This window comes from Pelodiscus sinensis, chromosome 2, assembly GCF_052426305.1.
Source record: "Pelodiscus sinensis isolate ZL-2025 chromosome 2, ASM5242630v1, whole genome shotgun sequence".
Taxonomy (NCBI): domain Eukaryota; kingdom Metazoa; phylum Chordata; order Testudines; family Trionychidae; genus Pelodiscus; species Pelodiscus sinensis.
In genome coordinates, this window is record NC_143053.1 from 199,165,271 (window position 1) to 199,180,505 (window position 15,235).

The window sequence follows — 15,235 nt, forward strand, 5'->3', positions numbered from 1 at the left end:
ACAATGAATTGTGTTTCTTTATTAAGGAGCAGTTCAAAGGAAGCATAAAACTGACATGGCCAAGTAAAGAAATAAGATCAAATATGTAATTTTCATTTGCACTCAAAACCAAAAATTCATAGGCGATGGATTGACAGGACTCAGTTTCGCTAACTAGCGTTTTCACCTGGGTTGATTAATTAAGCAGAGAGCACTCCTGAAGCGAGAGGCTCCTATGTGCTTCGGTGAAATTTTAAAAGCACAGTAGACATGAAACCTGCCTATACGCCGGCGGAAATCCGCATTAGCGAAATAATACTTGATTGTAGACGCGAGCTGCAATGCGAAAGTTCCAAGTGTTGAAGCTGTAGTCAGGTGTGTGTTTGCGTGTCAGTCATAGTAGGGGACAATAGAAAAAAATATAAAATCAAAACATATAATTAAACCCACCCGTCTATATGTCAAAAAAAAAATCTCCCTGCCTATTATTAGAAAACGAAAAGCAGGTACCGCATTTTAATATCAAATTTTAAAAGATTATGCATGAAAGTCTCGTTGGAAGGAAGGAAAAAGATAGAGATAATGATTCCCTTCTCTGCAGACTAGTTCCCTACCTCTGCGGTGTGGCAAATGTTCTAATTGCAATTTTAATAGAATTAGATCAAACTCTAGGTCTTTTAAAACTCTAGGGCTGCCTCTCTGGTAAGATGGCGCCTCTCTAAGACCTGCCTCTTCTTAGTGATGAGGAAAAGGCCATAAATCCGTTGTTGTTTATGAAAATTTACAACTTTGCAATACAACTTTATGAGTTGCTCGGTTTTTCCATTGGTCGCTGTCGGTCATGTGGATGGTAACCGTGAACATGAACTTTTTTATAATTTCCCTTGCGAGAATAGAGCTGCATTCTTTAGCTCAGCTCTGTCCTGCTTCGGATCTCTCTGGCTTTCAATCCCCCATTTCATTTGTTCTTTGTAAGGCAATAGTGAACCAAGTGTATGGAGGTTCAGCATAAGCAGCCGCCTAGAACACAGACCCTGGATGGCAATTTCCAATTCCTCCGCTGGAAGGTGTGGCATATTGGATTCAAAGCACTGGAGTGGCAGATTTTCAACTTGCAACCTGGCTAATTTCCTGCTTCTTCTGGCACCAAAAGGAGGGCGATTCGTCTCCTGTGCAGCCAAAGCGACAGCTGTCAAAGTAGCAGGGGCTCTGCGAGCCAGAACCTAAAGGTGAGAAATGTATATAACAGTATCTTAAGCAGGGTAACATTATTTTAATATCCATATATGCATTTATGATACCCGCATATGTAATATATGTATGTATATATTATACATGGAATGATACCAGTTGAAGAATTACCAACCTATTATTTAGCTTGTTTAAATTTAGACAATGCATGCAACAATACAAGTGTTTATTATTTAGCAAGCCTGACGTGTAATTTTAATAAAGGAGATTTAAAAGATTGCTATCACATTCACCTTCGGATTATTTTTATTTTTATTATTATTTATTTATTATTTCTTTTATCACTCGGATTTATCAAATTAGGTGGAGATAATTTGCTCAAGAAAACTATTTTCATTTTGTTTCCCAGTATTTGCACATTCATTCGTGTTAACGGCAATTTAAGATGTTTGGAAATGCACTTACAATTTCAGACAGAGACCAACCGGCATAATATCTTCTCGTTCCATAAAATGTCTAGGAGAGAGAGAGAGGGAGAAAGAGAGCGAGAGAGGGGGGATATTTCTGGAACAGTAGAATAGGAGAAATGTGTGCATAGGTTGCTTTAGCGGATAAATCACTTGTATACAGTATAATTGTGTCACGTCATTGTGTTGCGCGGAGCTTGAACAATATTACAGACATTTTTCTAAATACGTCGCTTCTGGAGTAATTCTATCTAAAGCTGGATTTTAAGCCATCCGTCCTACACCAGATGCTGAAATGGAGCTTTTTCGATGTCAGTGGAAGCAAATAAGAGGTACAAGGGTCGATTTAGTTATAGTTTTGAAAAATGGAACACGGGGCGGGTGGGGGGAAGGAAACCGAGCTGGGCACAAGGGGTTTTAGCACGGCATGGGCATCAGAACGTGGCTTTCACCGATCTGGCGTTGCTTCCTATGTTTGTGTGCTGGAAACCGCGGCATTGGTTCAGGGTTCTGCTTCTGTGATATCTCGATATTCATTACAGTAATTAAAAATGAGCTGCGAGCGCTTTAAATGCTAACGGCGGCGTTGTTTGTGTTCTCCGGGCTGATAAAGAATTACATTTGCATTGCATTGCAGTAGCTGCGTGGCTGCAACTGCAGTGAGTGTCGGGTTATTTATGGCGGAGCGACAGGCTCTCAGTGCTGCCACTGTGTGGCGGAAACAAGGCGATCCAAAGGCAGCAGCAAGCAAGAGGCGAATTGTCTGCAATCCTCTTGGAGAAATCCTAACAAAATTCGGCCTACCTAGGGACCCCAGTCACTCTCCACCCCGGACGGGCTAATTCTACAGGGCGGGGCTTCGTGTGGTTTTGGTTTGTTTTGTTTTTAAACTTGTGTTGTGCGTCGAATGCAAAATGTCACCGTGTGAACTAGTTTGAAGGGGGGTAAGATCGAGGCTGCCCAATGACACTACTCCTACGAGTTCAATCTAAACAGTGGTTTGGAGGGCAAAAATTGTTTGGATTATAGGCTATCTGTTAAAGGTTGTTTTCTGTTGGCGCTATGAACATTTGTAAGCGGATTCAGAAGGGGGCTTTTAAGTCGAAGTGGGTAACTGCTCCCTGCACCTGTACTCCAGCGTTGGTTGAATTATGGAGTCTGTGAAAGAAAGAAAGAAAGAAAGAAAGAAAGAAAGAAAGAAAAACAAAGAAAAACAATCCGCGTCTTGTTAAAGTTCTAATCAGGTTTTTTCAACTGCGTGCTGACATTTAAAAAAATAATTTAAAGCATACGGAAGGCGCAGGTCTGCTCACTTTGTTACAATTACAGAAGTGCAATTGGGAACTTTTAAATATTCACTTTTTCAAAATAAGTGTTCTAAATAGCTGCCATTAAACCTGTGTGACTGGGAGCACTCCCGCTTAAAGCTTTGTTGTGGCGGGGTGTTTTGATTTTGTTTTTGTTTTGTTTTTTGCATATTGAATATAACTAAAACCACGATGGCCATGCAAATTGTGTAGCTGCTGCTGAGACAAGCCTTAACCATAACAAACGTGTACTTTCATTTACTTTGCGGTTTACTACGGCGGAAGCAGCTACGAAATGTTTTCATTTACTATGCTGAGACATTAGAGATTCTGACTTTGGCTGGAACAAGAATCTCCGATTAAGATTCCTGTGCAAATCATTTCCTCTCCCTTAAAAAAAAAGAGATAATAACCAATGTGAAACCGACATAATAAAATTTAAATATTTATCAACCTCTCATTTTTTCCTGATGGATCCAATGCGTCTTCAAAGAAGAGCCCTCACGAGCGCAACTTTTTAAAAGAAGTATGGAGTTAGATTTTTGTGTATTCCCCGAATCTGATTTTCATGGCACGTTTCCGGTCTAGTCTCTGCTAAACATTTTCACATAAAAAAAAAAACCCTCAACAACCCCTCATTTGTATTCACCGTTTCTCCTCCGCACACATAGTGCAAATTCATCCGGATACGGATTCTTTTCAGTAGACACCCATAATGTTCAGCTGTTCTCTCAAAGCATATACTGTTTATTCGACCAGATGTGTATATAGATTAGCCCCGGAGCACAGAATAGGGGGGGAAATAAAAATGGAAGGTAATCAACATCTCAGTGTGAAAGTCCAACGGAGAACGCTAACAATACCAACTATTGTGGAGAGATGTTTTAACTCGCCACTGTTTTATAGGTACCGTAATCATCCTCCGGAAATGAGGAACGGAACCTTCCCACAACAGCACAACTCACGTCTCCAAAGCTGGTTTAGGTGTTATCGGAAACAGAACTGGTGCAAATGTCTCTTTAAACATCGGCTCTTCAGTCTGTGGTCATAGGCACGGATTAGGAATTTGGAAGGAAGCATCTTGTTATTTTTAGGAACTGCTGGAGTAGGCGGAATTTAAAGCATCTCTGTGAATTCCAGCCGCGCTGCTACCGCGTCTGCCCTGGGCCCAGGACTGTAGGTCCGCCCTGGGATCAGTGCCAAGTTGCACAGTACACGTTAAGATATTTGTTACAACCGCAGTGGGTAATTAACTGATTAAAAACAGCAGCGAATCCGTTTTGCCTCTGCAGGCACGTTAGGGTGGCTGTGTTCGGTCGGTATCACTCTACCGGAGTAATGTAAACATCTTCGTTTTAGACACAGCGAAATGCGCGTTTGGTGGGTAAAAACAAACACACACGTGTAACTTTTATCTGAACTCCGCTTCTCCGGAAGCGCTGGCAGCCTGTTTTCCAACCCCTGCCAGTGACTCCTTTGGAAACACGCATCCAAATAAATCAATCCATGGTGGAGGCCACCATTTCCTGTCCGGTCCCCAATCTCCCCTTAAATTGTCTGACTGTCCCTGAATACAAGAGCTTGCCTTCAATAAACTACGTCGAATATGGCTTCATCTATACCCGGCCACAAAGGCTGCCTTCTGACCTGGGACGATGATGCTTGGTGCTTGGAAGGGAAATATTCATTTGGGCTTTCAGTAGGTTTGGTCGAATAACATGTTTTTTTCTTTGCCCTGTGTTAAAAAACCAGCTGTTTGTTGACACAGTCGGCCAGCCCCTCTCCGCTCAGACGCCATCGCTGATTCCCCTTCCACCGGGTTGAATTGCTCCAAAGTTTTCAGTTCTCACATCAATCATCCGCTACCTTGCGTACAGAACTATAGAAACTAGAGGGGAGCTCAACCTTCCGGGGTGGGGAACCAGAGGGAGGGGGAGGGCGCGGTGTGATGATTTGCATATCTTCCAGAGGGGAGACCCTAACTTTGGAGAGCTACCCCTCCCCCCATCCCCCGCAGCTGCCACAGGGCACTGCCCTGGGGGCGTTCACAGCCGCGCTGCCGCACCTTCCTCCCTCGCCGTTTCTTTTTTTGACAGCAACACCCCTCGTCCTCCCCCCTCCTCCCCACCACGTCCCACTTCCCATGTTCCCTCAGCCACGTTAAAGGTGGGGTGTGCGCGTGTGTTGCCATCCATCTGCCGGGCTCGGGGTTGTTTGTAACTTTGCTGGCTCGGTCGCTGCGGGTCCCAGGGGAGCGGGCTCCACATTGCTCTCCCATTGGCCGCCGAGCCGTCAGCTGGTGCTATTTGCTGCTGTCGCTTTTGGCGCTCGGCCATCCAGAAACAAACCAGTTCGATGACTACTAATAGTTATAGCCAGATGTACTAATACACAACAAATCACAGTCCTGCAGAGGGGAGAGCAAATGAGTTCCTATTTTGTGAATCCCACTTTCCCTGGGAGCCTGCCTAATGGCCAGGACTCTTTCCTCGGGCAAATCCCCCTTTATCCAGCTGGCTATGATGCTCTGAGGCATTTCCCAGCTTCGTATGGGGCAACAAGCCTCCAGGACAAGACCTACACCTCACCTTGTTTTTACCAACAGTCCAACACGGTCATTGCTTGCAATCGGGCATCCTATGAGTATGGAGCCTCGTGTTTTTACTCTGAAAAGGACATAAGTAGCGCCTCTCCCTCCGGCAGTGGCAAGCAGAGGGGACACGGGGACTATCTGCACTTTTCTCCTGATCAACCTTACAAATCCGACAGTGTGCAAAGCAAAATTTTAAATGAGGAAGGCACCGACCGGAAGTACACGAGCCCTGTTTATCCCTGGATGCAGCGGATGAACTCCTGCGCTGGTAAGTCATTTGAATGCAATAGACAGAGAGAGAGAGGGAGAGAGAGAGAGAGAGAGGAAAAAAAGTTTCTTTGAAAAAGTCTTTCCAAAAGCGCGTCCAAACTGTCGGAGAGGAATGACTCCTGCGAGGTAATGTGTAACACGAAACCTTTCCAGGTTGTCTTAGCCCTGGCCCGTTGGCAACCTTAGGGCAGTTTGTCGGAACAAACTGCTCCCAACTTGGGTGACTTGGTGCAGTCCCTGAGTCATAACTGAACAATAGGTATGAACAAATTACTAGCAACAACCAGCCCTCCCCAAAGAAACCGCTTCTCCGCTCCTCGAATGTCAAAGACTGATGTAAGGAATATGCCCCCTGTGCTGCCTACCTCCATTTATTTGTAGGACCCTCCCAAGCCCATTCGTATACAAATATTGGCTATTGAGGGCACGTTTTTCGGACAATGTGTGCACATTTGCAAATCATCTCCAATTTTGTCTCACTTAAAGTGAAGTATACAGAACAGGACTGTTTGGAAAGGGAGCAAAAGGCACTTTGTTTTGAGTAAGCACACTTTCTTCAACTGGTTAAAAAAACCCCTTTCCCTCACCGTCCCCCAGGGTTATATTTTGCAAGTTCTGATTATGATTTATCGTGACGTGAAAAGTTTAACTTTTAAAGACATTTCTTATTTCGAAGGGCCCTTTTGCATGTGAGTGCACTATATTCAGAAGCAAATTCTGATTGTGGGGCACTGTTCTAGGAGCTTTAATTACGATCACAGTTAATTACAGCTCTACTATAGTTGGAGAAACTGTTATAGTTTTATACAGATGCACACAGATTTGTATTTCTCACATAGGTACAGCTCTGTGTACATATATATGTACAAGTTTAAATATTTCTCGTTGCTTGGGTAAATATTTTCCCCAATAAATATCTGTATATCAGAATTATACCTTCAATTGTGATAATGATTTAGAAACATTTTATCAGGGAAATCAGAGCAGACACCTCTTATGTGATCGTCTCTGCAAGAGAAGGCGCAGTGTAACTGACCACTGTTTCTTGGGAACCCTGGGCCTTGTTCAATGCGATAATTTTGTCTTTACTTCTGCAGGTACAGTGTATGGAACACATGGGAGACGGGGGAGGCAAACTTACACCAGATACCAAACGCTAGAGTTAGAAAAGGAATTTCATTTTAACAGATACTTAACCAGAAGACGACGGATTGAGATTGCAAACGCTCTCTGCCTTACTGAACGACAAATTAAAATATGGTTTCAAAACAGGCGGATGAAATGGAAAAAGGAAAACAAACTCATAAATTCCACACAGCCCAGCAGCGAAGAAACAGAGGAAAAGTCAGGGGAGTAGAATAATGCTTAATAAAAGTTACCAGGCCTTTCCTTTTTAGCGTTTTTTTCTTGTATTCCTTCTGCTACTAAAATCCTATAGGTTTTTCACAGTCTGTTGACTCCCAAAGGCTTTGATTAAATATATACATTTGCAACCAACTGTGAATTTATTTAAAAATAGAAGTATTTGATTTAGAGCTGTGTAGTGTATCTGGCCACGTTTTCAAAGTCTAGATAACCTTGCTTAAAATATTTCAGAAAAAAACAGATTATAGATATTTTAAATCCAGCACCTATGTGTGTATGAATGTCTCGGATATGACCGTATGGCTGTAGGCAGCATATAAGTGAGTAGCTTTTTGTAATTGGAAACGTTCATATTGTGGAATTACTCCTGATTTAGAAATCCTGCTTTGATGTTTTTACAAATCCAGGGCGAATTGTTCAGTTTTGTTTGGGATCTTTTGGTCTCTAGAAAAAAAAAAGGTTTTGCATGCGTATAAGCTATTTAATTAGCACCAAGAAGGCAACGGGTTTTTAAATATCGAGTTCGAAAACCAGACTATTCACTGCCATTGAAATCGAGAATGAATCGCGAGGAGATTTTAAAATCCCCAGAGCTGACTCCGCTAAATTGGACTAACTCTGCGCTAGAATTAAAGGGAAAAGCCCCATAATGCGTTAAACTTTAGAAAAGGGAAAGAAAAGATTTTGAGGCGCACAGATTTCGGAGGCTTCTGACGATAGTGAAGAACGCTTGCACTGAGCAACGAGGGAGGGAGGTTAATCATGCAGTACATTTGTGGTAGTTTTTAAAAATTAAAAATCAATGGTCTGTCATGTTAAATCGTGGCTGTTCTTTCTGTCTGTATTTACTTTCGAAATTCCGAGCCCAGAAGACTCCCCCTTAGGTAGAGACTAGCTTCGGAAATGATTCCATGTCCAGGTCTCTTTCCTTGACTAAAATACTGGCAGTGAAAATATTTACTAACAGATACGTGTACGTGTGTGTGGATGTGTGTACAGTACACAACAAAGACCCCTTTCTTCGGTAGAAGCAAGTTGAGCCGCTGCTCTGAATAGTCCCAAACCTCGAAAATATTGATGTCAAAGGACTGTCACAGCATTGTATTTATCTGACAAAAAGACCCCGGCCAGAAAACGATATAGAATTTGACCCCACTTGAAATAATGCTAGGCGGCATTTATTTTTAGTAGGTAGCTGCCATGTAAAACCGAACAGCTTTTCTGAAGCGCCTGCAAAATCTGTAAACGCCTATAATTGTTGCCAGGGTGCGAGGATTTAGATTTTTCAATGAATTTTAAAATAAGCATCCCCCTAAAAAAAGGAGATCGAAGTTATTTCTGTTTTTACAAATCTATAGCCGAGCAGAAGAAGCAGGAATGAAAGAATAAGAGAAAGCTAGTGAAAATACAAGCCAATGTCCCCCCTTCCCCCCACTCCTGCATTATTGCTGGTTTTGCGATCTGCCGCGGATAGCCCGGTGCAATTGGTACATACTAATGGAACTGGGAGAGAAATGCAATAATTTTGCGATAATGGGCTGTAACCTCGAGTCGACCCCAGCCCTGCAGCCCCTGGCTGGAAGCGTGAAGATCTAACTAGTCTCCAGAGGGTGGCGCAAGAGTCCGACTGACAGCCAGGAGCTGGGCGCGAGAGCGCGCCTGGGGCGCGCGCGCCAACCCTCCAGCATCCACCCAACTCCCCCATTAGTGCACGAGTTTACCTCTAGAGGTCATCAGGCAGGATTTACGACTGGACAACAAAAGCACGTGATTTGAAGCCGTACCCCATATTTGGGTGCCTACGTAGGAGGGAACCAAGTACATGTCCCAGTCATTTCCATAATTCATCATAAATTGTGCAAGGGTGCTATAGACGCACAAAACGACCAAGAGCCACAAATCAAGCACACATATCAAAAAACAAATGAGCTCTTATTTTGTAAACTCATTTTGCGGTCGCTATCCAAATGGCCCGGACTACCAGTTACATAATTATGGAGATCATAGTTCCGTGAGCGAGCAATACAGGGATTCAGCGAGCATGCATTCCAGCAGGTACGGGTACGGCTACAATGGCATGGATCTTAGCGTGGGGCGCTCAGCTTCCAACCACTTTGGTGCCAATGAAAGATCTCGCAATTACCCATCCAATGCCACCTCTGCCTCGACAGAGCCCAGGTATAACCAGCCTGCAACGTCTTCACATTCGCCTCCACCTGACCCTCTGCCCTGCACCGCCGTGGCCACTTCGCCTGTCAGCGAGAGTCATCACGGGGTGAAAAACTCCATAGCTAACTCCACCAGCACTTCGTCCAATTCCAGCAGCAGCAGCAGCAGCACTCACATAAGCAGAGAGGGGGTTGGCACGTCGTCTGGCACTGAGGATGACACCCCAGCAAGCAGCGACCAGGCAAGTGCCCAGAATGACCAAAGCACAGCTCAGCCTTCACAGCCCCAGATCTACCCCTGGATGCGAAAACTGCACATAAGTCATGGTAAAGCGCGCCCTGCTTTTCTTTCCAGAGGCTTTCGTGTAAACGGCGGGGGGCTGGGTGGGTGCGAGTGTGCAGCCGGATCAAACCCCCGTGCTGGCGCGGTGGGAACGGCCGGTTCGGAGGCAAGTTAAAAATGTAAATGTAGCCCCTCGAACTCAACAAAGTCTGCAACCACTCGGGGAGCAGCCGAGACGTGTCTGACACGGGGAAATGGGACTAGTGCTTGGCATTGTGTGCAATTTATTAGGAGGACTGTCCAGTGGAACAGCGTTACTAATTATATATAAAACAATAGTTTAGTCGAAGAGCGAGGGGGGGAGTTTTCCCAGGTAGGAAGTCAGAACAAAAACAACCCTAAGGGTGAGGACCGAGGGGCATGGGAGGGCTATGGGCTTGCCTTCTGCGCTGTAATTTTTTTTAAATAAAATTATTACTTGCCATGCCCCTTCTCACTGTGAAACAGAGATGATATTGCTGGATACAAAGCCTTCTACAGCTAAACCTCGTGGCAGTTCTCAGTGTCCTTGCTTTGCTCTCCTATCTCTGAAACCCCCTCTAGTCTCAGCCACAATGCAGTGATCAGCTTAGCTGAAGATTCTGTTGCTTTGCTCTTCTAAAAATGTCTCTAGCACAAAAAAAGGGGGGGGGGGAGAGGCAGGACTTGTTGAGCATTTATCCAAAACAAAAATGGGACCAAGAATAACGGTCCTGATGCCCGAGGGGTGCTTTAGAAACACAGGAGCAGGTCGCTGTGGAGAGTCTAAATCATTCCCTTTTCTGTTCCAGACAACATAGGGGGACCAGAAGGAAAAAGGGCTCGGACTGCTTATACCCGGTATCAGACCCTGGAGCTGGAAAAAGAATTTCACTTCAATAGATACCTGACCCGCAGAAGAAGGATTGAAATAGCACATGCTCTTTGCCTCTCAGAGAGACAAATAAAGATCTGGTTCCAAAACAGGAGAATGAAATGGAAAAAGGATAATAAGCTGAAAAGCATGAGTATGGCAGCTGCAGGAGGGGCTTTTCGTCCTTAAGAAATTGATCAATTAAAAAAGTACTGGGCAGTATTAGTTGACCCTGCGTAGAATGTCAGTACTAAGTTGACTTTCTAAAACTTCCTTGTGTTACTTCTGTGAAGAAACCTTGTTCTTGTCGCCCTAATTCATCTTTTAATCATGAGCCTGTTTCTGACCATTCTATCGCGTGTATAAGTAGACCTGCTTCCCCTACATTTCTTTGTCTTGAATGGCTTTGTCTTGACAATTTAGATGTTTTAACTTATTTATATGAAGCGAGCTGTGTTACTTGAAGTAACTGTAAAAAAAGAGAGAGAATCCCCCCTCCTTTAGTACCAATGTTATGTGTTGCACTCAATTTGCTTAACTTGTGCATGTGTGTTTACGTGTTAATAACTGTATAGCTCCAAGCTGTTAAAATATTTTTATTCGAACTACCTATATAATTCTTGTGTAATTCATGCTGTTGTAGAGGTGAGATGATGAAATACAACTGAACTTGTCCTGCGTGTAGTGAATAGTGAATCTGTGACGAAAACTGTGATCCCAAGCAGTATGTCCTTTGCTGTGCCTTTGTATGACTCTTTGCACGAACTCCTAGAAGTGGCTCTTATTAAGCGCAGCTTCAGTAATGTATGGTTTTGTGAACAAAGTTACAAATATAGTCCAAGTCTGGCTGTCTGAGCAAACTGTGATCAAATTTTTTTGTATTTGTTTTTTTTTTTGTTTGGTTTTTGTTTTTTGTTTTTTTTAAACCTGACTGGAAACAAACAGACAAAAATAAATAAATAAACTTTCTATTGTAAGTTCTCGTGGTCTGATTTGGAAGCTGTACTTCCTGATTTGCTACTTTCTTCCCCGTCAGCAGTGCAGAATGGGTAAGATTTTACCTGGATAGGACCTTATGCTACGCTTTGCAAATGATAGAAGTGCAATTATCCGATAGCAATCCTTTTAATTGAAACTTTGACCATAAGTTCCTCCTTAATGGTTTCTAGTTAGGTGGAAAACTGCATTGCAGAACCACAATCAGCACTCTCTGTGGGTGAATAAACTGGTAGCTGGCTGGTGATTGTTGAAAAACATGTGCTTTGTTAAAATGCACTCTCAACCCCAGAGCGTGTTTGCCTGGCTCTATAATTACTCGTGTGCTTTAATTAAATATATTTGCAGGACAGCCACATCAGAGATCTTTGCGTCTATAAGCAACACCCTATAGCCGCCACCTTCCCACTCTTCACCCTTTAAAGCTACTTGTTTTTTCGCTACAATTAGTTTTCTATAAATGTAATGTTACTTACCCCATCAGAGCTTGAATGGTTAACTCTTCTGAGCTTCTAAGAGCAACTAGAGATTTGCACATTTACTGACTGGTTACACTGGTGCCTTCCCTTAAAAGTTATAAAACAGTAAACTTTATAAGCCCCAGTTCCGGCTATATGACATTTGGGTGCCAAATGAATAGGGTTTTGTCTATGAATTAGATCGTAAAATCATCCATAGCACAGACAGATAGGCTCACTGGCTATAAAAAGTCACGTGGTGCCATTAAAGTAAGTTTTATGGTTTTGGGGAGTTGACATCCAACATTATATACCACATAACATATAATCTTGCTGACGCTGGACTTCATTTGATTCTTTTGCAGGCTACGTGTGCCTCCCGGTCATTCAAATTGTCAGTTTTAGGTACAGAAGTATCCAAACCACAAGTTCTCAGTATTCTATGAAAAATGGCTCCTTACAAGTAAAGGTAAGTTTTGTGCACAAGTTCCTTAAAGTTTATTTGTACAGTGGAGAACTGGACTCGCTCTGGCTTGATCCTTTCAGGACTGTCACATTGAATTAAAAAATGCAACATTATCTCCTCAGGATACAGATTTCGTTGAAAAGTTTCCCCTCTCTGATGCCAACGCTCAGCAGCTAGCTCTATATTTTAACAATCAAATCAACGTAAACCACAATAAGCGTCGTTGGCAGAGATGGATTTTGAGGCCTGACTTTAATTACTTTGACTACCGCAGAAGATAATTACTTCCTTTGCGCCATAGACTTTCCAGTTTAGCAAAGATCCGATACTACACGCGATTTTTTAAAAGGGGACTAAAATGGCTTGATTTTCTCTGTGAAGTGCCTTATAGAGGCATGGTCACCAGTAGGTGGGCCAATGTGGCAGTTACCTTTGGACTGGAAAATATTTTGTACACCAGAGCAAGCATTAAAATGGCATAGATGGAATTTTCTAGGATTCCTCTTTCCTAATATTTTATAGACATAGCTATTTTATATGACTGTAGCCGGACGTGTAAACGCAGTGTGCCGGTGCTCACAGCCACTTACAACTTTGTCTACCTTTTTGCAGAAACGGTATGTATTTGTTGTATTTCCACTGTTTTGCTAAGAGAACGCATTGACTGTAACTTGGAACGTTAATGCAAGCTACCACAGATCAGAGTGCTGCAAATTATGAAATACAGACTAGAATATGGACAGTTCTAAATAACCGCGCCTCTCCAGATATTACTGGCTGGCAATTGTGAGGTAGGCCCCAGCTGCGTGTTTACTTCAACATTCTTTTTAAGGAGACTATTCTCACCAGAGTGTGATTACTCAGCAGTAAACTTTATGGCCGGATTTTACTTTAGTCTTTGAATTTCCAGGGCTGAATGAAGGGGCGAAAGGAACTTTCACTTTCTCTCTCTCTCTCTCTCCTTTGTAGAATTAGAGCCAGATCCTTAAAATCTTCACTCGCTAGATCATTGCTTGAATGAGTTGTCTCACTGAACCCACTCGGACTCATTGGGCTGATAGGGGCGGTTGCTAAATTGAGTAAAGGTTTGAAGATTAGGCCCACAAGATTTAAATACAAACTTTGACTATCTATCTACCTACCTACCTACCTACCTACTAAGGTTTGGTCATTTTGGAGTACACTAGATCAACAGATTTCTTCAAAGCATCAGTGCAACGATGTTGTTTTTCCTGCCATGTCATAAATTCGAGTTAAAAGAACAACTGAATTGTTTGTCACTAGATGATTTGTAGCTTTATTTTGCTACGTTTCATTCTCTTTTGAGTATTGTCCATTTTTTACTAGATCAGAACTAAAACTATTATCTGACTGGCAATAAGATGTTAGAGTTCAGGAGACTTAGCCAGATTATTACTTGCTTTACTCTAGCATAATACCTCCACGAGGTCTAATAATGAAGTAGAACATTCATTCTACCTTTGGTTTTTTTTTTTAAATAATCAAGGTTATACTGTGATAAAGCAATACCATACATGCAACGTTAACTCCTCTGACTACTCCAAGAGGTATGGCAGGTTACAAACTCTTCTATGTTTTGAGTTAATCTCAAACATAAGGTAAAAAGTTTTAGATTTAGTTTGTGTTTTAGTCTCTATGACCACTAAATAAAGACATTTGCATATCATTTCTATAGTAAAATGGAAAAGAACTAGACTCTAAGAGTGCATTCTTCATTGTACTTTATAGCCAAAGTACAAACTAGAATAAGTCCCATAATAAGAAGTTGGCAGTTTCATGGTATGCAAATATAATATTAGGAATACAGAAAAGTTATATTTGATAGGAATGAATTTAATTGTATGTCATAATACCCAATGTTTAATGGCAAAAATAACACATAAGCTAGTTTCAAGCTTCTTTCATAGATTGGTGGCTTTTCAGAAGAAAAACACCTTGTATTTGCTATTTCATAGATTAAAACTAAAGATAATAGTTTGATTATCTCAGTTCCTTAGCTCCATTATGAGAACAGAATATCCATCACAAGGCAAATTTACTTAATTTTTTAAAGGAATCTTTATGTCATCTGAGGTTGTGAATTGTCAGTGAAGGAAGAAAAATAATTTCCTACCGACATGAAATTCTATGCATTTTAGCTTCTCGAGCATGCTAGATATAAAATGCAGTGTGGATATATGTGGGTATTGTGAAAATATCCTAATACATTCTATAAGGAGCTATGGGACACACTCTTGAGCTACAAAATAAATGTGATTGAAAAAATTACTATAATTATAAAATATTTCTCGTCTCTTTTTACCCTCGCAAAGCTATGACAGCTTGAATCCTCTGAAAACAGAAATGCGCTAAGATTTTACAATCCAGACTGTAACAGAAAACTCTAGATAAAGTCGAAATGAAAAACTCTAAAACCTTTCCCAAATCCTAATGTCCTTGTTTGGAAATAACTGTTTTCTTCCTGGAGAATGCTTATTTGGAATCAGGATTTTGCTCTTTTCTGTACCCATTATTTTTCTATAGTATTTTTAATTTAGTGCTCTTGGGTTTACTTTACTGAAACTATCGCAAATTATTATCTACCTAGTATTAAACTATTATTAACTTAATCCTTTGAAAGAAATTCTTTAGTGTAGTGTATCAGGTCCAAGCATAAAGCCAATTAAAGTGGAGGCAACCCGTTAGTGCTTATACCTAGTAATTTATAAGCCTGAACTTTCACTAAACTGTAAGTATATGTCTTGTGAAAGTCAGATGTAGTTTTAGGTGAGTAGCTTTA

At 41.9% G+C, this 15,235-nt stretch overlaps 3 protein-coding genes and 1 long non-coding RNA gene across 9 annotated transcripts in view; 3 read left to right on the top strand and 1 right to left on the bottom strand.

Moving 5' to 3' along the window:
- The window catches only part of HOXA3 (homeobox A3), an 85,586-nt gene that overhangs the window by 41,638 nt on the left and 28,713 nt on the right, over positions 1–15,235 (top strand). For 2 of the 6 annotated variants that reach the window (XM_089776649.1, XM_089776650.1), the window contains exon 2: positions 12,335–12,438. The exons of 1 other annotated variant lie outside the window; for it this stretch is intronic. The gene's annotated coding sequence lies outside the window, so the exon portion shown is untranslated. Of the gene's footprint in view, positions 1–1,068; positions 1,209–12,334; positions 12,439–15,235 lie in introns of those variants that run through there. 3 more of the 6 variants (XM_075922162.2, XM_089776651.1, XM_075922166.2) reach the window with 3 other exon arrangements.
- On the bottom strand, positions 5–12,308 carry LOC142827313 (uncharacterized). Its single transcript, XR_012901982.2, has 2 exons — positions 11,988–12,308; positions 5–1,202 (listed from the first exon to the last, which is right to left on the bottom strand). It is a non-coding gene; the product is annotated as an uncharacterized LOC142827313 (long non-coding RNA).
- On the top strand, positions 3,877–7,196 carry HOXA6 (homeobox A6). The gene is made up of 2 exons (XM_006138395.5): positions 3,877–5,805; positions 6,905–7,196. Exons 1-2 carry the CDS (start codon positions 5,370–5,372, stop codon positions 7,162–7,164), a joined length of 696 nt encoding a protein of 231 aa, XP_006138457.1. The 5' UTR covers positions 3,877–5,369; the 3' UTR covers positions 7,165–7,196.
- HOXA5 (homeobox A5) lies at positions 7,293–11,484 on the top strand. The gene is made up of 2 exons (XM_006138396.4): positions 7,293–9,667; positions 10,454–11,484. The coding sequence occupies exons 1-2, from the start codon at positions 9,097–9,099 to the stop codon at positions 10,702–10,704; spliced, it is 822 nt and encodes a 273-aa protein (XP_006138458.2). The 5' UTR covers positions 7,293–9,096; the 3' UTR covers positions 10,705–11,484.

Bases quoted from the DNA above. Each gene is read 5' to 3' on its own strand.
- HOXA6 (XM_006138395.5), top strand. From the start codon at position 5,370: ATGAGTTCCTATTTTGTGAATCCCACTTTCCCTGGGAGCCTGCCTAAT. The intron at 5,806-6,904 runs GTAAGTCATTTG...TTACTTCTGCAG, and splicing joins GCGGATGAACTCCTGCGCTG to GTACAGTGTATGGAACACAT.
- HOXA5 (XM_006138396.4), top strand. From the start codon at position 9,097: ATGAGCTCTTATTTTGTAAACTCATTTTGCGGTCGCTATCCAAATGGC. The intron at 9,668-10,453 runs GTAAAGCGCGCC...TTTCTGTTCCAG, and splicing joins AAAACTGCACATAAGTCATG to ACAACATAGGGGGACCAGAA.